This window comes from Helianthus annuus, chromosome 13 (assembly GCF_002127325.2).
Source record: "Helianthus annuus cultivar XRQ/B chromosome 13, HanXRQr2.0-SUNRISE, whole genome shotgun sequence".
NCBI classification, from domain to species: domain Eukaryota; kingdom Viridiplantae; phylum Streptophyta; class Magnoliopsida; order Asterales; family Asteraceae; genus Helianthus; species Helianthus annuus.
Window position 1 is genome coordinate 142,918,770 of NC_035445.2, and position 27,393 is coordinate 142,946,162.

General features: G+C 36.2%; 2 protein-coding genes and 1 long non-coding RNA gene across 3 annotated transcripts; 1 reads left to right on the forward strand and 2 right to left on the reverse strand.

The window, feature by feature from the left end:
• Positions 1–2,555: 2,555 nt before the first annotated feature.
• Positions 2,556–5,513, forward strand: LOC110899591. Its single transcript, XR_002570364.2, has 3 exons — positions 2,556–2,773; positions 2,967–3,177; positions 5,333–5,513. It is a non-coding gene; the product is annotated as an uncharacterized LOC110899591 (long non-coding RNA).
• A 3,111-nt stretch (positions 5,514–8,624) lies between these two features.
• LOC110899589 (aquaporin PIP1-3) lies at positions 8,625–11,734 on the reverse strand. The gene is made up of 4 exons (XM_022146475.2): positions 11,291–11,734; positions 10,217–10,515; positions 9,006–9,146; positions 8,625–8,872 (listed from the first exon to the last, which is right to left on the reverse strand). Exons 1-4 carry the CDS (start codon positions 11,616–11,618, stop codon positions 8,777–8,779), a joined length of 864 nt encoding a protein of 287 aa, XP_022002167.1. The 5' UTR covers positions 11,619–11,734; the 3' UTR covers positions 8,625–8,776.
• A 9,833-nt stretch (positions 11,735–21,567) lies between these two features.
• On the reverse strand, positions 21,568–24,681 carry LOC110899592 (aquaporin PIP1-3). Its single transcript, XM_022146476.2, has 4 exons — positions 24,238–24,681; positions 23,162–23,460; positions 21,950–22,090; positions 21,568–21,815 (listed from the first exon to the last, which is right to left on the reverse strand). The coding sequence occupies exons 1-4, from the start codon at positions 24,563–24,565 to the stop codon at positions 21,720–21,722; spliced, it is 864 nt and encodes a 287-aa protein (XP_022002168.1). The 5' UTR covers positions 24,566–24,681; the 3' UTR covers positions 21,568–21,719.
• Between the last annotated feature and the right edge of the window lie 2,712 nt (positions 24,682–27,393).

Genomic DNA, 27,393 nt, shown 5'->3' on the forward strand with positions numbered 1-27,393 from the left:
CTAACGGATTTTTTTATATTTAAAGTAGGATAAGATTGAATGTTAATCTGAACTAACAGATTCTTTTTATATTTAAAGTAGGATAAGATTGAATATTAATCTTTATTTATTTAGTTAATATAAGATTGAAAAACCATATGATTGAATAGGTGTGAGGTTGTATGATGATAAATCGGTTAACTGTACTGAATGATAAAGATAATAGTGATTGTTGAACAAATTAATTAATCGAATTTAACAGAAACATTTGTGATGTTAGGTGGATTTTTTTTAATTATTTGAAAGTTAATATCAACTTTTGAATTCGTATGAATTCTTATTAGATTTGATTAAATATTATTGATAATAAAAATTTGTATTAGATTAGATTTTAGATTTGATTAAATATATATATATTTTTTTGAACGGTCAACAAACTCAATCCCGAGCACTCTTGGGGCACCCACTGGACAAACGGAGTACTCCGAGAGTAACCCGAGTCCACCACCAATTTCGGGGAAAACCCGGTAACTCACCCGGCCGTAGGCAAGACAGTAAAATTACCGGTAAAACCCGTTTGGCTCAAGGATCCAACCCAAGTTTCTCTGGGTCTTCTATCATTGCCCACCAGTGCCTCACTCTGCACCAAGTGGGAGTCGAACCTGCATCTCTCAAGAGAAACGCAAGTCCTCCACCACTTGATCTACGGATAATAATAAAAATTTGTATTAATTTAGATTAAATATTATTATTATTAGTATTATTAATAATTTTAATCAATTAAATGAGAGAATGACAAGTGTTCCAAATCAGGTTTCTTTTATTATATAGTATATATATAAATTTAAATGTTTATGATTTATCTTTAAAATACTGTAACATTTGATTAACTACGTAAGCTATTGAAACGATTAGTTAATAATTATCTCTCATACTTTTCATATGAAAATTTGTATTAATTTAGATTAAATATTATTATTATTATTATTATTATTATTAATTTTAATCAATTAAATGAGAGAATGACAAGTGTCTCAAATCAAGTTTCTTTTATTATATAGTATAGATTAGGCTCATCCCTCCATTTCCATAGTATTATCTCCTTTGCCCCATTCTCACACCCATCCTATGTGGCGCTTACATGACGAGTCATCCTCTGAACCATCACTAGACCGCATAGGCTTAGTGTGAAGAAGTAACATATTATCGGGCAAGTCAAAGGTCTTGCTTGGGGATAATGAAAAGTCCCATTGCTTTAATGACAAACCAAACAATAACACACAAACCAATAGAGCAGATGCTTCATAAGTACACAACACAGCCATTTTACGCCACTAGAATTTGAAAGATGTATTGTTTTTGTCACAACCTGCATCATTCATCAGCAGCTGATGATCATAGCCAGCAGCTTGAAGGACCTCCTCCACCCCATGAGTGTCGAGGAATTTGGTTTTACCATTGTTTTTGTCACTTCCATCCGCCACCACCGCACAATCTTTCTGGTGATCGTACGACCCACATGCCTCACAAGAACGAATCAGAAAGATATTTGAACAATAAATCCACACATCGGGTTTACTGCAAACACAAAACCGATCACTCTCTCTCCATCTGTGAGGGTAAAGTCATCCTTGCACCTACTAACCAGTGGCGGACCCAGGATTTTTTTTTCATTGGGGTCCATTTATTGTGTAACGCTTTTTCACTACCAAACATTAATATTTTCGGGTCGGATATTGTAGTCGGGTCCGGGGCTAGGAAATAATGTAGAAGCATTTTGTGGAAATGAAACCACTACATTATATATTGGAAGTTTTATTGGGTAACCAAGTGTTAAAACACTAGTTTAATTTTGATGGGAAAAAATAAATTATAAAAACAAGATATGTAAGACTTGAACTTAAGATCTATTTGTTGGAAAACAAGGGATTTTCCACCACACCATCTTTGCTTTTAATACTATGGGGTCCAATTAATTTATTTTATGGGGTCCTGAAAAAAATTAACATACCGGTTCTGCTATTTTTAAAAAAAGATAGGGGCCCGTGGACCCCGACCCGGACCATGTGGGTCCGCCCCTGCTACTAACCCCTCTGATCCTCATCAGGTAACTATTTATTGGTGTTCACTTTCTTAATTATAGTTTTCTTAGTATTTTTGTTAACTGTTACGCTAGTTTTTTTTAATACCAAACAGCAATGGATTAAAGATGAGAAATTTAGCACCGATGAAGAGGGCTATGTTATGGACTAATACCATTGCAAAGTATGGGACTTGTCCCACATCGGTTGTATGGGCAACCAATGTGGGGTTTATATACCAAATGGGCTCCCTCACCCACCAGACTAGTCTTTTGGGTTGTGTTCTCCTGTTTGGTATGTAACATTGGTATCAGAGCCAGAACTCGGAGTGGTGGCCCACGGAGTGGTGGCCTGGAGAGAGCCAGCCGTGACCAACGTGGCCGTGACCAACGAGGCTCGGAGTGGTGGCCCATGGAGTGGTGGCCTGGAAAGAGCCAGCCGTGACCAACATGGCCGTGACCAACGAGGACGTTGGCCCTTAAGGAGGGTCGATTGTTATGGACTAATACCATTGCAAGGTATGGGACTTGTCCCACATCGGTTGTATGGGCAACCAATGTGGGGTTTATATACCAAATGGGCTCCCTCACCCACCAGACTAGTCTTTTGGGTTGTGTTCTCCTGTTTGGTATGTAACAGGCTATTCTTCTTTTGCGTTAATAAACAAGGCCACTGGTGAAGCACTTAATCACGCAATTGGTGTCAAGTACCCGGTATGCTATGCTATGTTACCAGTTATTGTATGTACTGTTAAATGGTGAAATACTAAATGATTTTATTGAATGGTATATAGACGTCATAACAAAACCCTGACAAACCTAAAATAAGCCCATGTGCTCATACTAATAAACCCTAATCTGATAATAGTATCTAATATGTACGTCTTCATTTGTTTTCCTAATTCAGGTTAAGCTAAGGGAGTACAATCCTAATGTAGTTGAGAAGTCTGTACTTTGGAGTATGGGCAGGAACTTGGGTGATGGTTATCGGGCTGTGCGGGCAGCCGATAATATACACCTTAATCTTACTGCACATGACACTGATCTTTATGATACAGACATTGTTTTCTGGAAATGGGACAGCACTGATAACCAGATGTGGACGATAGCATCTTATTGTAAGTTTCGTTGTTAATTACTTTTTGACGTGGTTAGTTTCATAAATCTATGAGTATTCGATATGTTATTTTGCTATGAGTAAATTTCAAAGTTCGTCCTTTATGTATGTCTAATATATCAAAGTATGTCTTTTATCTTTAATAACCTCAGAAAACATCCTTAATGTTTGAAAAACCAATCAGGTTATGTCCTTTACCCTAAACCTTGTTTGTTTTCCCAGTTAAATCAGGTCATGTGAGAAGCACATGAGGGTATATTGGTCTTTACCTTAATAAAAACCCTAAACTCCACCATCATCTTCTCCATCTTTCAATCACCTCCATCTTTCAATCACCTGCACATCAACATACCCCCTTCTTTTCTCTATCTAACAATCCTACCACCACCACAACCTGGTATATTCAAGAGAGTGAGAGAGAGAGAGAGAGATCGAGCAGAAGAGGAGGCAGGAAAGAGAGAGAGAACCGGCGGAGCCGGTGCCGTCGTCTACGGCGGCGGTGGTTCCAGCGACCCCGGAGATCCAAACTAACCATGACCGGAAACAGCCCGTAAGACGCCGGAATCTCGCCGGAAAATTCATTCCACGACAAGTTAACAGTTCCGGCGAGGCTAGTAAGGTTTCCAAGACTTTCCGGTAAAGACCCATTTAACCGATTCGAAGATAAATCCAAAAACGTTAACATTTTGAGGTTTTTAATTTTTTCCGGTAAAGGTCCGGTGAGGGAGTTGTGTGACAAATCAATGGATAAGAGATTAGTGGCGTTGAATAAATGATCAGGGATGGGTTTAGAGAAGTTGTTGTTAGAGAGAGAGAGAGGTGTTTTAGAGAGAGAAGGGCGCCGAGTTCTGAGGGGAGGTAGCCGGTGAGGTTGCGGTGAGGGAGGAAGACGGCGGTGACACGGTGGGCGGAGTTGCAGGTGATGCCGGACCAATGGCAGGGGGTGGAGTCGGTTTCGGACCAGGTGGTTAGAGAGTTTGTTGGGTCGGTTGTAATGGCGGATTTGAGGGCTAGTAAGGAGAGGCCGTCGGAGGTTAAGGATGATGAAATGTGGGTGAGTATGCAGAAGATGGATATAGAGATAGAAAATGTGTATGTATTCATGGTGTTTGGATTCAATGTGTGAAGATAATGGTGATGATGATTATGGATTCATGATGTAACGAGATGTTACGGTGGAGGAGATGTGAGAATTTGAATTTTTATGATGGATGGGTGGATTAATCGAGGTTGGTAGTGGAGTAAGATGAGATTTAAGGAGTTATTTTGAATTTTGTTAGGGTTTTCTTTGGTGTTTTGTAGAAGAACGTTGGGATGTGGGCTGTAGATCAGTTACGTTGGGATGGAGAAGATGATAGTGGAGTTTAGGGTTTTTATTAATGTAAAGACCAATATACCCTCATGTGCTTCTCACATGACCTGATTTAACTGGGAAAACAAACAAGGTTTAGGGTAAAGGACATAACCTGAGTGGTTTTTCAAACATTAAGGATGTTTTCTGAGGTTATTAAAGATAAAGGACATACTTTGATATATTAGACATACATAAAGGACGAACTTTGAAATTTACTCTTTTGCTATTGGAAGTTAAAGTTAATACCTATGCAGTCAATGACGTGCTATAACGCTTAGCGGACATACAAACACATAGCGGTCCCTTGTAGCGGTTCCACTATTAATGGACATTAATCAACTTTTTGTTTGAAATACACCCAAAATCAAACCTAAATCAAGGCCAAAAGTCTTCATTCGCTAGTCGCTAGTTCTTCATCAACTCATTGTTCAACAAAATTAAACCTAAATCTCTAAATCGCTTGACTTCCTCAGTTCATGTTTTGGATTTTGATATTACTACTAATACCTTGCATGATATTACTTTGAATTTTGATATTATTACTAATATTTTTCAAATATATATGTATATATATACATAAATTATGCATGATATAAAAGTTACCACCATAGCACCATTATTACCTACCTATGTATCATATAGCGAACCTTGACCGCAATTTGATTTTGGACTGCTATAAGTGCATAGCTTAATACTCTATGGTTTTAGAAATCCTTCATGGGTCGTCCTCATGGACAATGCCCCCCCCCCCCCCCCCAATCATGTCATTTCAAACATCTTATATAATGGTTTAATTGTGCAGGAGGATATGGTGGGATTGAATTTTGATGTCTAAGGACCATTTTCTTACATGGAGCAAGTTAGGTCAATTTCTTTTGAGGTTTTGAAGATGTTGTTTCATAACCAAGTAGTTGGACCATCAAACGCATGATTTGTGGTTACTATTTCTATGTGGTATACTTCAGTTGATTTTGTTATCTATATAACTTAAGCTTATAATCATTTCTGTCTATGATGTTGCTTTGTTATGTTAGTTTTTGCAAAACCGTTGTTTCAAAGTTTCATTATTTTTTATTTAACAAAGGCTTCACTTGGTTGATGGCAAATACACATTAAGGGTATACGGTGTGGTGCGGCAAAGGGAAGTGGCAAAGTGGTTTGCCGCGCGGCAACACCGCCGCCAACCCCTTTGCCGCGTCGGTTTCTTTCTCGCTCGGTAACATATTGCCGATCGGTAACATGAGAGAGGGTAGTGAGAGAGAGAGAGAGGGGATGTTGTGGGTGGGGTCCATTCCTATCTCAACCAATCACAATTTTTTCCTTTTTTTTTAAAATACTTTACCACTTCACCAAGTGTTTAAACCATTGCCAACACTTTTCACCAAAGTTTAAACACTTTTGACTTATTGACATGGCACGCTCTGATTGGTCGGTTTTTTGGTTTGCCACTTCAAAATGTTTAACCACTCCTTACACCCTAAGGGTATGTTTGGCTAAGCTTTTCAAAACAACTTATTGACTTATTGACTTATCAAAAAGCCAATAAGTTGTTTTTGTGTTTGGCTAAGCCAGTCCTTTTAGAAATGGCTTTTTGCAAAGAAGAAAAAGGAGGTTTCAAGAAGTCACAATATTGTGACTTTTTGCCCAGCTTTTAACTTTTCAAACTACAAATTACCAATATACCCCTTCTTTACCCCCTTATATCTAAAAAAATGTCCATTTTGGTCATTTTACATCAATAAGCTAATCCAAACACTTTTTTTTAAAAACTTCTTTTCAAAAAGTCTTTTTTCCAAAAGTCCTTTTTAACTATAATAAGCTTAGCCAAACATGCCCTAAGCTACTATCTAGAGCAAAAGAACTAGGTTATATGCGAACATGAATTGTATGCTAATTTATTGAGAATTTTTCTAAAAATGAGTCAAACCTAAAAAAATTAACATAATAGAGATTGAATTCGAAAAAAACATTCTCTATAATAATAAATAAAAATAAAGTATACTTTTCACTTTTAATTATTTTTGTTCTACGTGTCATTTTCTTAACAATTCTCACTAAAAATTAGATTTATTTATCTAATTTAAAACTTTCAGTAATCTAGGAGATCACTACACCAGTTTTCAAATTTTATCCAAAAAGTTTGAAATCAAAATTTGCATATTTAACACCCTATAGCCTTATACATTATCAAATGTTGACAAGATTAAAATTTAACATGTTGGCTTAGAGAAATTTTCAATAGAGTAAACTTCCATTTTGGTTCTTAAGGTTTGGTCACGTTTGTCACTTTAGTTCAAAACTCAAACCTTGTGCATCTGGGTCCCTGTGGTTTCAGTTTTATTGCCATTTTGGTCCAATAATGAAATCAGGTCATATTTGTCTTATAAAATCCTGTAATTTTGTGATTTTAATCAGGGGCAAATCAGGTAATATTTGTCTTATAAAATATAGTACTTATTTATAAAAAAAGAAAAGATCATTTTGCCCCTAAGGAAAAGAACAAAATAGCAGGATTTTATAAGACAAATATGAACTGATTTCAATTTTGGACTAAAATGCCAATAAAACTGAAACCACAGGGACACAGATGCAAAAAGTTTGAGTTTTGAACTAAAGTGGCAAAAGTAATCAAACCACATGGACCAAAATGGCAGTTTACTCTTTCCAATAAGATAAGAGATAAGAAACTAACATTCTGATTATTACTAGTACTAGTGTTTTTAATGTCCTAAAATATACAGGCTTTGGGCCATGGGTGGATTTAGGCTCTCGTGGTTCATTTCATTGAATGGCCCAATTTATCAAACAAGGCCTAAAGGCTAACCCACGATGACTTACAGCTGCTAACACAACCAAACATTAACACAAGAATAGACATGAATCCATATTTGTCGTAATTCTATAAAAACTCATGTGTAACAAAAATAAAACAGTTGAACCGTAATCCTAGTTATGATCACATGCCGTATATTCAAACATGACGTGTTGACTCGACTAAACCCAAGTACACAGAACAGAACCATCTTTCATTTTTTCCAAAGAAAGTTCTTAAGTGAAATCTATGAGATAGGAGTAGGGATGTAATCAAATTGAACGAACGCGAAAAAGCGGATGTTTGTGTTCGTTCATCATCATCATACTCAGTAAATCTCACAAATAGCAAAACTAAGGTAGGATCTGAGGATAGTAAGATATAAACAGTCTTACCTCTACCCCGTAGAAATAGAGAGGCTGTTTCCAATGAGACCCCGTCTCCATGGTAGTTTTGCGTCAAGCCATGTCCGTGTTCGTTCATTAAGGAATAACATGTTTGCGAACTGTTCACGAACACATATGTTCGTTCATTAAGGAAATTCAGTTGTTCATGAACACTGGTCTTGAACGCAGACGAATAAAAAGGAACGTAACAATCATTTAACTTGAAAATAAAAGATAAAAACATTGTTAACCTTAAACATTGGACGTAAATAGTTAAATACAACCATCAAATGATAAATCAAAACACAAGAAGTCTACTACAACCACCAAACGATGAATCAAGCTTAACTAACTTAGACATAATTATCCCAAAAAATGTCTTGAATGTCCAAATTTTAGCTAACTTAGAAAAAACAGAGTTTTAAGTTTTCAATATGTTTAGATAAAAAAGGTTTAGTATTTATTTAATTTTTTAATATAATCAAACGAACACAAACGAACGAACATGAACGAACGTATGTTTGTTCACTATACACTAACTGAACGAATTTTTTTGTTCCTCTTTGTTCGTTAAGCTAATCGAACGAACATAAACAGACTTCCCGCCGAACGGTTCACGAACTTTTCGTTGAACGTTTGATTTGTTTACACATAATTATATAGCTAATCATTTTATATTTATACAGTAACAACTATAATATTTTTTTAATGAAGTATATCATTTTACGTTTATAGCATGTGTTGATACCATAACGACCCAATACCGACTGAATTACCGTCGCATCGCACGCATGGATACAGAAAAATCGTTGCCCGTCGCGAAGAGCGAGCATACCTTTAACCATAGTTAAGACAATATATGAACACGTGGTCCAATACCGGAACAAAAAATAAAGTGCTGATCTAGAACCAGTTCTCAATCAAGAGATGTTCATTCCATAAAAAAGAGTTGATAAACCAACATGAAAAGCTTAAATACAAATAGCATCCATTTTAGGACCATAATTTACACACACAATTCACATAACTCTTTCAACATTTGAGTAGTTTAAGATCTGCTCTTGAAAGGGATGGCCCTGATGACTATCACATGGTAGATAGCAGCAAGTGCAGCTCCAATGAATGGACCAACCCAGAAAATCCACTGCAAATATTAGAAAAAAAAAAACAAAATTTACCCTTTTAGCACATTCATATTAAATGTAGAAATTGCAACTAAAAAAAATAATCTTGATATGTTTGTATGATTAATATGTGGTTTGAAATGATTGACTTACGTGGTCGTTCCAGGCATGGTCCTTGTTGTAGATGATTGCGGCTCCAAGACTTCTTGCAGGGTTGATACCGGTTCCGGTGATGGGGATGGTGGCTAAGTGAACCAAGAACACCGCAAACCCGATTGGGAGAGGTGCCAAAATCTGCAAATGTTTCACAAGTTTTATATTCAACTTAAAAAAATATGTTTTTTTATCAAACTTTTATACGACTCATACACAAAGGACTCAATTGACCTTGGACTGTTCCATCCAAGTCTAACCGAGCCCAAGGTGGTCATGACTGGTCCCGGACCACTAGGCATTTTAAACAATAAAATTGTCTATGTCTAGGTCTAGGTCTGGGACCAGTCTTTTGACACACCTATAGGCTATACTTTAATGGCCTTTAGCTTTACTATAATATTTATGGTGAATTGACAAATATGACCTTCCACTTAAAGTTATCTAAACAAATAATGACCAAGAAAGCACTAGAGCACTAGAAAACATAGAGAGAGAGAGAGAGAGATGCATTGCACATGAGAGTGAGACCATCATTAACATGCCATGGAAAAATTTGATAAAGACATAAAGCTACTTGCCAAACTTTCCAAGATTCTCCCAACAAGAACAAAATGACATAAGGGGTAGTTTTGTCATTATCCATAGAATGTTCATTGAACATTCTTTACAACAATGAGCCTTATTCCCAAAACCACTTGTTGTGTAGTATCAAAAACCAAAAACAATTTATTTTTTTCAAGATCAAATTTGTCACCAAGAAAAGTGAGATTTTTCAATAGCATAATCAAATTATAATGCTACAAGAATTTAAAAAAAAAATCAACTCAAGACCGAAAATCGCAAGAATGCGAATCGTCGGGTGTTGTTTTATTCATATGGAAATAAAAAAAAAACAGCTGATTTTTTTCAAAGAACAAACTAGCAACCAAGAAAATCAAGATTTCTTTTCGAACAATCGAACCTAATAGATTTTTTATCCTACAAGAACAAAATTGCAATATATATCATCCTTGTCGAATTAGGATTCGTATTTCGTAACGAACCAAAAACATCAAAATCAGACCCGAAACTCAGATATTCTAAGTTAAAGTTACTTATTTGTTAACAATATTGGTTTCATATGCACAAATTCCTTTAAATTATGTAAGATATTCAAGACAAATAACCAACTATAAACACAATTATGAGGATATGAAGAGTATACACACCGGAACATGCGAGTCTCTGGCGCTTCTCTTGGCATCAGTGGCCGAAAAGACGGTGTAAACGAGGACGAAAGTACCAACAATCTCAGCACCAAGACCACTACCCTTGGTGTAACCATGGGCTACAGAATTGGCTCCACCACCCAAAGTGTTGAACTCGTTCTTGCCCATGAACCCTTTGACCACACCCGCACCGCAGATGGCTCCAAGACACTGCATAACCATGTAGAACACTGCCCTGGTCAATGAGAGCTTTCTTGCCAACAACAAACCGAATGTCACTGCTGGGTTAATGTGTCCTCCTGTTTTAAATCAATAGATACAACATTTAACATATAAAGATTAGTTTTTTACACAAGATTAAGCAAATATGTGGTTAATTTAAAGAGGGTTAGGAGAAAAAATTGTAAATATTCACATATAAAGATTAGTTTTTTACACAAAATACAAAGAACCCATATCATATCAAGTAAATATGTGGTCAATTTAAAGAGGGTTAGGAGAAAATTTTATATATATTAAAATCCAAAGAACATATCTTGAAGCTATAGAGAAAACACATTTTTCTTGAAAAATAAGTGTCAACTTCAAGAAAAAACTTATATTTGCAAAATTATAAACTTTTTTCAGTAGATTTTTTTTTTTTTTTTTTTGCACAAATAATGAATAATTCCATATCATATCAAGCAAAATTATGTTCAATTCATAAGGGTTAGCACAAAACACAAAAGTATTGAAACCCAAATAAAAAAAAAATTGAGCTTTGAGGGAAAACAACATTTTCTTGAAAATCAAGTGTAAAGTTCAAGAAAACCTTATCTTGAACTCTTGCAGCACACTTTTTTTCTTTCTAAAAATGGTAGCTTAAAACCAAACTCAATTATAAATTTTACTAAAATCCTTACTCAGATTAAAGTTAAAAACACTCAAAATTGTGAAGTATACCATCAAGAGGATCCAAAACAATCACTAAATTAACACTTAGATGATTAAAAAACACACTTTTGAGGCTACTTAAAAAAAAAAAAAAAAAAAAAAAAAACAGAATTTGAAACAAGGGTATGGAAGATAATATACCTGAGATACCAGCAGTACAATACACAAGGGCAAAGATCATACCACCAAAGGCCCAAGCAATCCCTTGAATACCCACAGTGCCACACTTGGTGGGAGATTTGACCACACCCATGACAGTCAACACAGAGATATACAAGAACAAGAAAGTGGCTATGAACTCAGCAATACCAGCTCTGTAAAAAGACCATGAAGAGAGTTCACCAGGCTCAAACAAGGGTGCTGGTGGTGGTTCTTTGTAATCTTTGTCAGTTTGAGCTGATGTTCCAATGGGTTGTCTCTCTGAGAACTTGTTGGCTCCAAGCCTAACATCCTCTTCCTTACCCTCCATTGTTTCTCTCTCTAGAAGGTTTGGTTTCTCTCTCTAGGTTTGATTACCAAGTGGTGAGTTTGTTTGTGAGGAGTGTGGATGGTGTTCAAGGGGTTTTATAGTTGAGATGTCATTTGGGATATGTTTGTTAATTATGTTTTTAGTTTGTTTTAATATAACAAATATTAAGTAGTTATGTTATTGTTAAATAATTATTTTCAAACTGTCAATGAAAAATAATAATAACTAGTATTAAGCATTCCTGCGTTGCGATGAGGGCAAGCACTAATGTTACACTACTGCCAGCGACCATCGACATTGAAGTTGTGGTGTTAATGCGAATAAATTAAACCGAAACGTAAAACATAGAATAAAATAACTAAGTTGATCTAGAACTCGCGCGTTACGATGAAAACCATAATGCATACATTACAACAATCATTGCATCAATATGTTGCAAATTATATTTATACAAGATTTTGGCTAAATTAATTAGATTATTATAAATATTAAATAATAATAATTTACAAATAAAACAACACAACTTTGAATGGATCAAACCGATTGAATATGGTAAGATAATGAAACCATTACTTGATAGGGTACAACAACTTAAGCATAATTTACAACGATACATGCATACAAAACAGATTGAATTTGGTAAGGTAATGAAACCATTATTTGATTAAGATACAACCACTTAAGCACAACTTACAACCAATATTTGATTAAGGTACAACCACTTAAGCATAACTTACAATCAAACATGCATACAAATGTTTCAAATTAATAATTTATAAATGGAAAATTGGTATTTAATAAACCAACATTTGCCCAGTTGGTAAATAATAATCCAACCTACAGAATTGGTATATAATAATCATACCTATCAATATGTTGGTACTCAATGAACCTCCGTTAGTTTTTTTTAACTGAAGTTAGTTTTTAAGTTTTATTTATTACACAAACAGTCCCTGTAGTTGTAATTTACTAGTTTTAACTAGGAGTTAATAGCCAAAATGGTCCCTGAGGTTAATAGCCACAGCACCACCACCGCCGCCACCACCGCCACCACCACCACCACCACCGCCACAGCACCGCCACCACCACCATCACCACCACCATCACCACCACCATCACCACCACCACCACCGCCACCACCACCAGCACCACCACCGCACCACCACCACCATCGCCACAGCACCGCCACCGCCACCACCACCACCGCACCGCCACCACCACCACCACCACCGCACCGCCACCACCACCATCTCTGTCTTTGATCATCGACGCCTAAGGGGTTTGATCATCGCTGTGGCGATGGTGGTGGTGGTGGTGGCGGTGCGGTGGTGGTGGTGCTGTGGCGGTGGCGGTGGTGGCGGTGGTGGTGGTGGTGGTGGTGGCGGTGCGGTGGTGGCGGTGCTGTGCTGTGGCGGTGGTGGTGGTGGCGGTGGTGGTGGTGGTGGTGGTGGCGGTGTTGTGGCTATTAACCTCAGGGACCATTTTGGCTATTAACTCATAGTTAAAACTAGTAAATTACAACTACAGGGACTGTTTGTGTAATAAATAAAACTTAAAAACTAACTTTAGTTAAAAAAAACTAACGGAGGTTCATTGAGTACCAACATATTGATAGGTAGGATTATTATATACCAATTCTGTAGGTTGGAGTATTATTTACCAACTGGGCAAAGGTTGGTTTATTAAATACCAATTTTCCTTTATAAATATATAAATATATATAAATGTGACCGCTCTGAGCCAAAATCGAAATAGGGCCCGAAAAAATTCATAACTTTATATATATATTTTTTTAAAAAATGCATGTTTTTTAAGAAAAAAAACTTAAAGAGCCTAGATTTATGAACAAAAAACGTTAAAGCCTAACTTTTTTTTTCCAATAGTGTCGTCATCATCATCATACTCGGTAAATCTCACCAATAGCAAAGCTAAAGTAGGGTCTGATGAGGGTAAGATGTAGACAGCCTTACCTCTACTTCGTAGGAATAGAGATGCTACTTCCAATAAGACCCCCGGCTCGATAGTAGTTTTGCATCAAGCCTTGGACATAAGGCACGTACCACTCAACAATTAAGACAAAGGACGATTACTGCATGTACTCCCTTGTCTTTCAGGTTATTGGAAGGACGAATGGAGTTTTAAAGGGGTTGGAATTTATTATTAAGACATAAAATAATGAGAAAATAAAAGAAATATAAAAAGGACAAAAATACCCTTCATTAAACCTGTGTCACTTAACTGGGTTTGAGTTTTTGGACTGAAATGGCATGTTTCCAGTATGTCAGGGAGGAAACTGGTGCATTTTTGAAAATTGAACTGAAATATCAAAAATGAACAAAACCACAAAGACGAAAATGGCAGTTAACTCTAAATTTTAATAAACTTTTTTTTTATTTTGAATTACTTTACGGTTTTCAAATGGTCAACATCTTAAGGCGCACTAAACATGTCGTTGGCGCTCGTTGTTTGTCTCGCGAAACCATTCATGACGTCTTTGCAGCAATATAGAGGGCACTATGGGCCTTACGTGACGGGGGGTGCGGTTCACTTTGGGGAGCCTAAACATATTTTTTTTAAAAGTAGATTATTTGTTCTCTAAACCGCTTTAATGAAAAAATTAGACAACATGCTTTAGACAATTAAAAATCACTACATTAAAGCTTCTAAATTGTATTTTCTCTATAGAGAAAACAACTAAAAATCACTATATTAAATCTATTTCAATACTTATTCTCTAAACTTATATAACGTTTGCTTTATCTTAAAACTTGGATAAATTGTAATTAGTGTTAATACCTTATTGCATGAAATGTAACTTTTCGTTTAATATTAGTGTTAATAAGTGATAGGTTTACGGAGAAAACCTACAAACTCTCAAGAACATAAGAGAAGAAGAAAGTCATAAAACTAAAGTTTCATTCTAACAATTTTCTACCTTCTTTCATTAAACTCAAACCATTCTGAAATACAAGAAAATGGAAAACTAACTGTAGTAAACATGGGATAATGCATAAACATGGAAACGTGAAATGATTGGTTTATCATAAAATGCATGAGAAATAACTACTGAACATGCAAACGTGTGCTTGCGATGCAAGTAATTTGGGTCTGGGTCGGGTTGCTTGGGCCAGAGATGGGTTTAGGGTAGGTGACTAGAGATGGGCATAAAAACTGGTTCCTACCCGATTCCAGTGGACTCGACCCGGACCCGGTTCCGGTTCCTACCCGATGCTCAGAGGAACCGGTCCCAGGTTTAAAAAACCCGACGGGTATTACCCGGTTCCCATTTTTTCTAAAAAAAGTCAACCGTACCCGGTTCCTATCTGTACCCGGTTTCTACCCGGAACCGGTTCCTTTTGTACCCGGTATGTTACCGTTGGAACCGATTCTTATATGGATCTGACCGTTGGAACCGAATCTTGATATATGGTAACTCATTAAATGCAAAATCTGACCGTTGGAACCGGTTCCTTTATGACCGTTGGAACCGGTTATACTATAAATATCACAATTTTTTTTTATTTTTTTTTTCACAAATCATCTTCTTCTTGTATCTATTTCTTCACCTTCTTTACATATTTCTAATGGCTTCCAAGAACTCTAAAAGCACAAACTCCCCATCCGTCAATAATGTTCCAAAATGTTCAAATGCTCCATTTGTGGTGGGAACATTATCGCATAGCCGCAATATGGATGTTTGGTGCAATTGGGATTTAGTCGAGATGAGCGATGGTTCGCAAAAGGCACAATGCAAGCATTGTGGCTCCTTGTTAAGCAAGGATTCTAATTCTACTTTAACGAAGCACCCGAAAAAGTATTGCAAAGCTCTAAAAGATTTGACACCCGGTCAAGTTCAACTTTCAAAAGATGGTAAGATTTTCCGCTACGAACAAAAGATAACTCGTGATAGGATGGCGAAGTTGGTCATCAAAAAAGCGTTGCCTTTTGGACACTTTGACGACCCCGATCTCACTAAGCTAATTAGGGAGACTCTTCAACCTAGCTACAAACATGTAAGTCGTCGAACTTTAAAACGTCATTGTTTAAATATATGGGAAAATGCAAGAAAAGATTTAATTGGTGTCAAGTACCCGGTATGCTATGCTATGTTACCAGTTATTGTATGTACTGTTAAATGGTGAAATACTAAATGATTTTATTGAATGGTATATAGACGTCATAACAAAACCCTGACAAACCTAAAATAAGCCCATGTGCTCATACTAATAAACCCTAATCTGATAATAGTATCTAATATGTACGTCTTCATTTGTTTTCCTAATTCAGGTTAAGCTAAGGGAGTACAATCCTAATGTAGTTGAGAAGTCTGTACTTTGGAGTATGGGCAGGAACTTGGGTGATGGTTATCGGGCTGTGCGGGCAGCCGATAATATACACCTTAATCTTACTGCACATGACACTGATCTTTATGATACAGACATTGTTTTCTGGAAATGGGACAGCACTGATAACCAGATGTGGACGATAGCATCTTATTGTAAGTTTCGTTGTTAATTACTTTTTGACGTGGTTAGTTTCATAAATCTATGAGTATTCGATATGTTATTTTGCTATGAGTAAATTTCAAAGTTCGTCCTTTATGTATGTCTAATATATCAAAGTATGTCTTTTATCTTTAATAACCTCAGAAAACATCCTTAATGTTTGAAAAACCAATCAGGTTATGTCCTTTACCCTAAACCTTGTTTGTTTTCCCAGTTAAATCAGGTCATGTGAGAAGCACATGAGGGTATATTGGTCTTTACCTTAATAAAAACCCTAAACTCCACCATCATCTTCTCCATCTTTCAATCACCTCCATCTTTCAATCACCTGCACATCAACATACCCCCTTCTTTTCTCTATCTAACAATCCTACCACCACCACAACCTGGTATATTCAAGAGAGTGAGAGAGAGAGAGAGAGATCGAGCAGAAGAGGAGGCAGGAAAGAGAGAGAGAACCGGCGGAGCCGGTGCCGTCGTCTACGGCGGCGGTGGTTCCAGCGACCCCGGAGATCCAAACTAACCATGACCGGAAACAGCCCGTAAGACGCCGGAATCTCGCCGGAAAATTCATTCCACGACAAGTTAACAGTTCCGGCGAGGCTAGTAAGGTTTCCAAGACTTTCCGGTAAAGACCCATTTAACCGATTCGAAGATAAATCCAAAAACGTTAACATTTTGAGGTTTTTAATTTTTTCCGGTAAAGGTCCGGTGAGGGAGTTGTGTGACAAATCAATGGATAAGAGATTAGTGGCGTTGAATAAATGATCAGGGATGGGTTTAGAGAAGTTGTTGTTAGAGAGAGAGAGAGGTGTTTTAGAGAGAGAAGGGCGCCGAGTTCTGAGGGGAGGTAGCCGGTGAGGTTGCGGTGAGGGAGGAAGACGGCGGTGACACGGTGGGCGGAGTTGCAGGTGATGCCGGACCAATGGCAGGGGGTGGAGTCGGTTTCGGACCAGGTGGTTAGAGAGTTTGTTGGGTCGGTTGTAATGGCGGATTTGAGGGCTAGTAAGGAGAGGCCGTCGGAGGTTAAGGATGATGAAATGTGGGTGAGTATGCAGAAGATGGATATAGAGATAGAAAATGTGTATGTATTCATGGTGTTTGGATTCAATGTGTGAAGATAATGGTGATGATGATTATGGATTCATGATGTAACGAGATGTTACGGTGGAGGAGATGTGAGAATTTGAATTTTTATGATGGATGGGTGGATTAATCGAGGTTGGTAGTGGAGTAAGATGAGATTTAAGGAGTTATTTTGAATTTTGTTAGGGTTTTCTTTGGTGTTTTGTAGAAGAACGTTGGGATGTGGGCTGTAGATCAGTTACGTTGGGATGGAGAAGATGATAGTGGAGTTTAGGGTTTTTATTAATGTAAAGACCAATATACCCTCATGTGCTTCTCACATGACCTGATTTAACTGGGAAAACAAACAAGGTTTAGGGTAAAGGACATAACCTGAGTGGTTTTTCAAACATTAAGGATGTTTTCTGAGGTTATTAAAGATAAAGGACATACTTTGATATATTAGACATACATAAAGGACGAACTTTGAAATTTACTCTTTTGCTATTGGAAGTTAAAGTTAATACCTATGCAGTCAATGACGTGCTATAACGCTTAGCGGACATACAAACACATAGCGGTCCCTTGTAGCGGTTCCACTATTAATGGACATTAATCAACTTTTTGTTTGAAATACACCCAAAATCAAACCTAAATCAAGGCCAAAAGTCTTCATTCGCTAGTCGCTAGTTCTTCATCAACTCATTGTTCAACAAAATTAAACCTAAATCTCTAAATCGCTTGACTTCCTCAGTTCATGTTTTGGATTTTGATATTACTACTAATACCTTGCATGATATTACTTTGAATTTTGATATTATTACTAATATTTTTCAAATATATATGTATATATATACATAAATTATGCATGATATAAAAGTTACCACCATAGCACCATTATTACCTACCTATGTATCATATAGCGAACCTTGACCGCAATTTGATTTTGGACTGCTATAAGTGCATAGCTTAATACTCTATGGTTTTAGAAATCCTTCATGGGTCGTCCTCATGGACAATGCCCCCCCCCCCCCCCCCCCCCAATCATGTCATTTCAAACATCTTATATAATGGTTTAATTGTGCAGGAGGATATGGTGGGATTGAATTTTGATGTCTAAGGACCATTTTCTTACATGGAGCAAGTTAGGTCAATTTCTTTTGAGGTTTTGAAGATGTTGTTTCATAACCAAGTAGTTGGACCATCAAACGCATGATTTGTGGTTACTATTTCTATGTGGTATACTTCAGTTGATTTTGTTATCTATATAACTTAAGCTTATAATCATTTCTGTCTATGATGTTGCTTTGTTATGTTAGTTTTTGCAAAACCGTTGTTTCAAAGTTTCATTATTTTTTATTTAACAAAGGCTTCACTTGGTTGATGGCAAATACACATTAAGGGTATACGGTGTGGTGCGGCAAAGGGAAGTGGCAAAGTGGTTTGCCGCGCGGCAACACCGCCGCCAACCCCTTTGCCGCGTCGGTTTCTTTCTCGCTCGGTAACATATTGCCGATCGGTAACATGAGAGAGGGTAGTGAGAGAGAGAGAGAGGGGATGTTGTGGGTGGGGTCCATTCCTATCTCAACCAATCACAATTTTTTCCTTTTTTTTTAAAATACTTTACCACTTCACCAAGTGTTTAAACCATTGCCAACACTTTTCACCAAAGTTTAAACACTTTTGACTTATTGACATGGCACGCTCTGATTGGTCGGTTTTTTGGTTTGCCACTTCAAAATGTTTAACCACTCCTTACACCCTAAGGGTATGTTTGGCTAAGCTTTTCAAAACAACTTATTGACTTATTGACTTATCAAAAAGCCAATAAGTTGTTTTTGTGTTTGGCTAAGCCAGTCCTTTTAGAAATGGCTTTTTGCAAAGAAGAAAAAGGAGGTTTCAAGAAGTCACAATATTGTGACTTTTTGCCCAGCTTTTAACTTTTCAAACTACAAATTACCAATATACCCCTTCTTTACCCCCTTATATCTAAAAAAATGTCCATTTTGGTCATTTTACATCAATAAGCTAATCCAAACACTTTTTTTTAAAAACTTCTTTTCAAAAAGTCTTTTTTCCAAAAGTCCTTTTTAACTATAATAAGCTTAGCCAAACATGCCCTAAGCTACTATCTAGAGCAAAAGAACTAGGTTATATGCGAACATGAATTGTATGCTAATTTATTGAGAATTTTTCTAAAAATGAGTCAAACCTAAAAAAATTAACATAATAGAGATTGAATTCGAAAAAAACATTCTCTATAATAATAAATAAAAATAAAGTATACTTTTCACTTTTAATTATTTTTGTTCTACGTGTCATTTTCTTAACAATTCTCACTAAAAATTAGATTTATTTATCTAATTTAAAACTTTCAGTAATCTAGGAGATCACTACACCAGTTTTCAAATTTTATCCAAAAAGTTTGAAATCAAAATTTGCATATTTAACACCCTATAGCCTTATACATTATCAAATGTTGACAAGATTAAAATTTAACATGTTGGCTTAGAGAAATTTTCAATAGAGTAAACTTCCATTTTGGTTCTTAAGGTTTGGTCACGTTTGTCACTTTAGTTCAAAACTCAAACCTTGTGCATCTGGGTCCCTGTGGTTTCAGTTTTATTGCCATTTTGGTCCAATAATGAAATCAGGTCATATTTGTCTTATAAAATCCTGTAATTTTGTGATTTTAATCAGGGGCAAATCAGGTAATATTTGTCTTATAAAATATAGTACTTATTTATAAAAAAAGAAAAGATCATTTTGCCCCTAAGGAAAAGAACAAAATAGCAGGATTTTATAAGACAAATATGAACTGATTTCAATTTTGGACTAAAATGCCAATAAAACTGAAACCACAGGGACACAGATGCAAAAAGTTTGAGTTTTGAACTAAAGTGGCAAAAGTAATCAAACCACATGGACCAAAATGGCAGTTTACTCTTTCCAATAAGATAAGAGATAAGAAACTAACATTCTGATTATTACTAGTACTAGTGTTTTTAATGTCCTAAAATATACAGGCTTTGGGCCATGGGTGGATTTAGGCTCTCGTGGTTCATTTCATTGAATGGCCCAATTTATCAAACAAGGCCTAAAGGCTAACCCACGATGACTTACAGCTGCTAACACAACCAAACATTAACACAAGAATAGACATGAATCCATATTTGTCGTAATTCTATAAAAACTCATGTGTAACAAAAATAAAACAGTTGAACCGTAATCCTAGTTATGATCACATGCCGTATATTCAAACATGACGTGTTGACTCGACTAAACCCAAGTACACAGAACAGAACCATCTTTCATTTTTTCCAAAGAAAGTTCTTAAGTGAAATCTATGAGATAGGAGTAGGGATGTAATCAAATTGAACGAACGCGAAAAAGCGGATGTTTGTGTTCGTTCATCATCATCATACTCAGTAAATCTCACAAATAGCAAAACTAAGGTAGGATCTGAGGATAGTAAGATATAAACAGTCTTACCTCTACCCCGTAGAAATAGAGAGGCTGTTTCCAATGAGACCCCGTCTCCATGGTAGTTTTGCGTCAAGCCATGTCCGTGTTCGTTCATTAAGGAATAACATGTTTGCGAACTGTTCACGAACACATATGTTCGTTCATTAAGGAAATTCAGTTGTTCATGAACACTGGTCTTGAACGCAGACGAATAAAAAGGAACGTAACAATCATTTAACTTGAAAATAAAAGATAAAAACATTGTTAACCTTAAACATTGGACGTAAATAGTTAAATACAACCATCAAATGATAAATCAAAACACAAGAAGTCTACTACAACCACCAAACGATGAATCAAGCTTAACTAACTTAGACATAATTATCCCAAAAAATGTCTTGAATGTCCAAATTTTAGCTAACTTAGAAAAAACAGAGTTTTAAGTTTTCAATATGTTTAGATAAAAAAGGTTTAGTATTTATTTAATTTTTTAATATAATCAAACGAACACAAACGAACGAACATGAACGAACGTATGTTTGTTCACTATACACTAACTGAACGAATTTTTTTGTTCCTCTTTGTTCGTTAAGCTAATCGAACGAACATAAACAGACTTCCCGCCGAACGGTTCACGAACTTTTCGTTGAACGTTTGATTTGTTTACACATAATTATATAGCTAATCATTTTATATTTATACAGTAACAACTATAATATTTTTTTAATGAAGTATATCATTTTACGTTTATAGCATGTGTTGATACCATAACGACCCAATACCGACTGAATTACCGTCGCATCGCACGCATGGATACAGAAAAATCGTTGCCCGTCGCGAAGAGCGAGCATACCTTTAACCATAGTTAAGACAATATATGAACACGTGGTCCAATACCGGAACAAAAAATAAAGTGCTGATCTAGAACCAGTTCTCAATCAAGAGATGTTCATTCCATAAAAAAGAGTTGATAAACCAACATGAAAAGCTTAAATACAAATAGCATCCATTTTAGGACCATAATTTACACACACAATTCACATAACTCTTTCAACATTTGAGTAGTTTAAGATCTGCTCTTGAAAGGGATGGCCCTGATGACTATCACATGGTAGATAGCAGCAAGTGCAGCTCCAATGAATGGACCAACCCAGAAAATCCACTGCAAATATTAGAAAAAAAAAAAACAAAATTTACCCTTTTAGCACATTCATATTAAATGTAGAAATTGCAACTAAAAAAAATAATCTTGATATGTTTGTATGATTAATATGTGGTTTGAAATGATTGACTTACGTGGTCGTTCCAGGCATGGTCCTTGTTGTAGATGATTGCGGCTCCAAGACTTCTTGCAGGGTTGATACCGGTTCCGGTGATGGGGATGGTGGCTAAGTGAACCAAGAACACCGCAAACCCGATTGGGAGAGGTGCCAAAATCTGCAAATGTTTCACAAGTTTTATATTCAACTTAAAAAAATATGTTTTTTTATCAAACTTTTATACGACTCATACACAAAGGACTCAATTGACCTTGGACTGTTCCATCCAAGTCTAACCGAGCCCAAGGTGGTCATGACTGGTCCCGGACCACTAGGCATTTTAAACAATAAAATTGTCTATGTCTAGGTCTAGGTCTGGGACCAGTCTTTTGACACACCTATAGGCTATACTTTAATGGCCTTTAGCTTTACTATAATATTTATGGTGAATTGACAAATATGACCTTCCACTTAAAGTTATCTAAACAAATAATGACCAAGAAAGCACTAGAGCACTAGAAAACATAGAGAGAGAGAGAGAGAGATGCATTGCACATGAGAGTGAGACCATCATTAACATGCCATGGAAAAATTTGATAAAGACATAAAGCTACTTGCCAAACTTTCCAAGATTCTCCCAACAAGAACAAAATGACATAAGGGGTAGTTTTGTCATTATCCATAGAATGTTCATTGAACATTCTTTACAACAATGAGCCTTATTCCCAAAACCACTTGTTGTGTAGTATCAAAAACCAAAAACAATTTATTTTTTTCAAGATCAAATTTGTCACCAAGAAAAGTGAGATTTTTCAATAGCATAATCAAATTATAATGCTACAAGAATTTAAAAAAAAAAATCAACTCAAGACCGAAAATCGCAAGAATGCGAATCGTCGGGTGTTGTTTTATTCATATGGAAATAAAAAAAAAACAGCTGATTTTTTTCAAAGAACAAACTAGCAACCAAGAAAATCAAGATTTCTTTTCGAACAATCGAACCTAATAGATTTTTTATCCTACAAGAACAAAATTGCAATATATATCATCCTTGTCGAATTAGGATTCGTATTTCGTAACGAACCAAAAACATCAAAATCAGACCCGAAACTCAGATATTCTAAGTTAAAGTTACTTATTTGTTAACAATATTGGTTTCATATGCACAAATTCCTTTAAATTATGTAAGATATTCAAGACAAATAACCAACTATAAACACAATTATGAGGATATGAAGAGTATACACACCGGAACATGCGAGTCTCTGGCGCTTCTCTTGGCATCAGTGGCCGAAAAGACGGTGTAAACGAGGACGAAAGTACCAACAATCTCAGCACCAAGACCACTACCCTTGGTGTAACCATGGGCTACAGAATTGGCTCCACCACCCAAAGTGTTGAACTCGTTCTTGCCCATGAACCCTTTGACCACACCCGCACCGCAGATGGCTCCAAGACACTGCATAACCATGTAGAACACTGCCCTGGTCAATGAGAGCTTTCTTGCCAACAACAAACCGAATGTCACTGCTGGGTTAATGTGTCCTCCTGTTTTAAATCAATAGATACAACATTTAACATATAAAGATTAGTTTTTTACACAAGATTAAGCAAATATGTGGTTAATTTAAAGAGGGTTAGGAGAAAAAATTGTAAATATTCACATATAAAGATTAGTTTTTTACACAAAATACAAAGAACCCATATCATATCAAGTAAATATGTGGTCAATTTAAAGAGGGTTAGGAGAAAATTTTATATATATTAAAATCCAAAGAACATATCTTGAAGCTATAGAGAAAACACATTTTTCTTGAAAAATAAGTGTCAACTTCAAGAAAAAACTTATATTTGCAAAATTATAAACTTTTTTCAGTAGATTTTTTTTTTTTTTTTTTTGCACAAATAATGAATAATTCCATATCATATCAAGCAAAATTATGTTCAATTCATAAGGGTTAGCACAAAACACAAAAGTATTGAAACCCAAATAAAAAAAAAATTGAGCTTTGAGGGAAAACAACATTTTCTTGAAAATCAAGTGTAAAGTTCAAGAAAACCTTATCTTGAACTCTTGCAGCACACTTTTTTTCTTTCTAAAAATGGTAGCTTAAAACCAAACTCAATTATAAATTTTACTAAAATCCTTACTCAGATTAAAGTTAAAAACACTCAAAATTGTGAAGTATACCATCAAGAGGATCCAAAACAATCACTAAATTAACACTTAGATGATTAAAAAACACACTTTTGAGGCTACTTAAAAAAAAAAAAAAAAAAAAAAAAAAAACAGAATTTGAAACAAGGGTATGGAAGATAATATACCTGAGATACCAGCAGTACAATACACAAGGGCAAAGATCATACCACCAAAGGCCCAAGCAATCCCTTGAATACCCACAGTGCCACACTTGGTGGGAGATTTGACCACACCCATGACAGTCAACACAGAGATATACAAGAACAAGAAAGTGGCTATGAACTCAGCAATACCAGCTCTGTAAAAAGACCATGAAGAGAGTTCACCAGGCTCAAACAAGGGTGCTGGTGGTGGTTCTTTGTAATCTTTGTCAGTTTGAGCTGATGTTCCAATGGGTTGTCTCTCTGAGAACTTGTTGGCTCCAAGCCTAACATCCTCTTCCTTACCCTCCATTGTTTCTCTCTCTAGAAGGTTTGGTTTCTCTCTCTAGGTTTGATTACCAAGTGGTGAGTTTGTTTGTGAGGAGTGTGGATGGTGTTCAAGGGGTTTTATAGTTGAGATGTCATTTGGGATATGTTTGTTAATTATGTTTTTAGTTTGTTTTAATATAACAAATATTAAGTAGTTATGTTATTGTTAAATAATTATTTTCAAACTGTCAATGAAAAATAATAATAACTAGTATTAAGCATTCCTGCGTTGCGATGAGGGCAAGCACTAATGTTACACTACTGCCAGCGACCATCGACATTGAAGTTGTGGTGTTAATGCGAATAAATTAAACCGAAACGTAAAACATAGAATAAAATAACTAAGTTGATCTAGAACTCGCGCGTTACGATGAAAACCATAATGCATACATTACAACAATCATTGCATCAATATGTTGCAAATTATATTTATACAAGATTTTGGCTAAATTAATTAGATTATTATAAATATTAAATAATAATAATTTACAAATAAAACAACACAACTTTGAATGGATCAAACCGATTGAATATGGTAAGATAATGAAACCATTACTTGATAGGGTACAACAACTTAAGCATAATTTACAACGATACATGCATACAAAACAGATTGAATTTGGTAAGGTAATGAAACCATTATTTGATTAAGATACAACCACTTAAGCACAACTTACAACCAATATTTGATTAAGGTACAACCACTTAAGCATAACTTACAATCAAACATGCATACAAATGTTTCAAATTAATAATTTATAAATGGAAAATTGGTATTTAATAAACCAACATTTGCCCAGTTGGTAAATAATAATCCAACCTACAGAATTGGTATATAATAATCATACCTATCAATATGTTGGTACTCAATGAACCTCCGTTAGTTTTTTTTAACTGAAGTTAGTTTTTAAGTTTTATTTATTACACAAACAGTCCCTGTAGTTGTAATTTACTAGTTTTAACTAGGAGTTAATAGCCAAAATGGTCCCTGAGGTTAATAGCCACAGCACCACCACCGCCGCCACCACCGCCACCACCACCACCACCACCGCCACAGCACCGCCACCACCACCATCACCACCACCATCACCACCACCATCACCACCACCACCACCGCCACCACCACCAGCACCACCACCGCACCACCACCACCATCGCCACAGCACCGCCACCGCCACCACCACCACCGCACCGCCACCACCACCACCACCACCGCACCGCCACCACCACCATCTCTGTCTTTGATCATCGACGCCTAAGGGGTTTGATCATCGCTGTGGCGATGGTGGTGGTGGTGGTGGCGGTGCGGTGGTGGTGGTGCTGTGGCGGTGGCGGTGGTGGCGGTGGTGGTGGTGGTGGTGGTGGCGGTGCGGTGGTGGCGGTGCTGTGCTGTGGCGGTGGTGGTGGTGGCGGTGGTGGTGGTGGTGGTGGTGGCGGTGTTGTGGCTATTAACCTCAGGGACCATTTTGGCTATTAACTCATAGTTAAAACTAGTAAATTACAACTACAGGGACTGTTTGTGTAATAAATAAAACTTAAAAACTAACTTTAGTTAAAAAAAACTAACGGAGGTTCATTGAGTACCAACATATTGATAGGTAGGATTATTATATACCAATTCTGTAGGTTGGAGTATTATTTACCAACTGGGCAAAGGTTGGTTTATTAAATACCAATTTTCCTTTATAAATATATAAATATATATAAATGTGACCGCTCTGAGCCAAAATCGAAATAGGGCCCGAAAAAATTCATAACTTTATATATATATTTTTTTAAAAAATGCATGTTTTTTAAGAAAAAAAACTTAAAGAGCCTAGATTTATGAACAAAAAACGTTAAAGCCTAACTTTTTTTTTCCAATAGTGTCGTCATCATCATCATACTCGGTAAATCTCACCAATAGCAAAGCTAAAGTAGGGTCTGATGAGGGTAAGATGTAGACAGCCTTACCTCTACTTCGTAGGAATAGAGATGCTACTTCCAATAAGACCCCCGGCTCGATAGTAGTTTTGCATCAAGCCTTGGACATAAGGCACGTACCACTCAACAATTAAGACAAAGGACGATTACTGCATGTACTCCCTTGTCTTTCAGGTTATTGGAAGGACGAATGGAGTTTTAAAGGGGTTGGAATTTATTATTAAGACATAAAATAATGAGAAAATAAAAGAAATATAAAAAGGACAAAAATACCCTTCATTAAACCTGTGTCACTTAACTGGGTTTGAGTTTTTGGACTGAAATGGCATGTTTCCAGTATGTCAGGGAGGAAACTGGTGCATTTTTGAAAATTGAACTGAAATATCAAAAATGAACAAAACCACAAAGACGAAAATGGCAGTTAACTCTAAATTTTAATAAACTTTTTTTTTATTTTGAATTACTTTACGGTTTTCAAATGGTCAACATCTTAAGGCGCACTAAACATGTCGTTGGCGCTCGTTGTTTGTCTCGCGAAACCATTCATGACGTCTTTGCAGCAATATAGAGGGCACTATGGGCCTTACGTGACGGGGGGTGCGGTTCACTTTGGGGAGCCTAAACATATTTTTTTTAAAAGTAGATTATTTGTTCTCTAAACCGCTTTAATGAAAAAATTAGACAACATGCTTTAGACAATTAAAAATCACTACATTAAAGCTTCTAAATTGTATTTTCTCTATAGAGAAAACAACTAAAAATCACTATATTAAATCTATTTCAATACTTATTCTCTAAACTTATATAACGTTTGCTTTATCTTAAAACTTGGATAAATTGTAATTAGTGTTAATACCTTATTGCATGAAATGTAACTTTTCGTTTAAT

What these genes read in the sequence shown, in the direction of transcription:
- LOC110899589 (XM_022146475.2), bottom strand. Translation starts at nt 11,618, where the DNA reads ATGGAGGGTAAGGAAGAGGATGTTAGGCTTGGAGCCAACAAGTTCTCA. An exon ending in CCAGAGACTCGCATGTTCCG is followed by an intron (nt 9,147 to 10,216) that starts GTGTGTATACTC and finishes AAACATTTGCAG; the next exon opens with ATTTTGGCACCTCTCCCAAT. An exon ending in ACCATGCCTGGAACGACCAC is followed by an intron (nt 8,873 to 9,005) that starts GTAAGTCAATCA and finishes TAATATTTGCAG; the next exon opens with TGGATTTTCTGGGTTGGTCC.
- LOC110899592 (XM_022146476.2), bottom strand. Translation starts at nt 24,565, where the DNA reads ATGGAGGGTAAGGAAGAGGATGTTAGGCTTGGAGCCAACAAGTTCTCA. An exon ending in TTGTACTGCTGGTATCTCAG is followed by an intron (nt 23,461 to 24,237) that starts GTATATTATCTT and finishes GATTTAAAACAG; the next exon opens with GAGGACACATTAACCCAGCA. An exon ending in ACCATGCCTGGAACGACCAC is followed by an intron (nt 21,816 to 21,949) that starts GTAAGTCAATCA and finishes TAATATTTGCAG; the next exon opens with TGGATTTTCTGGGTTGGTCC.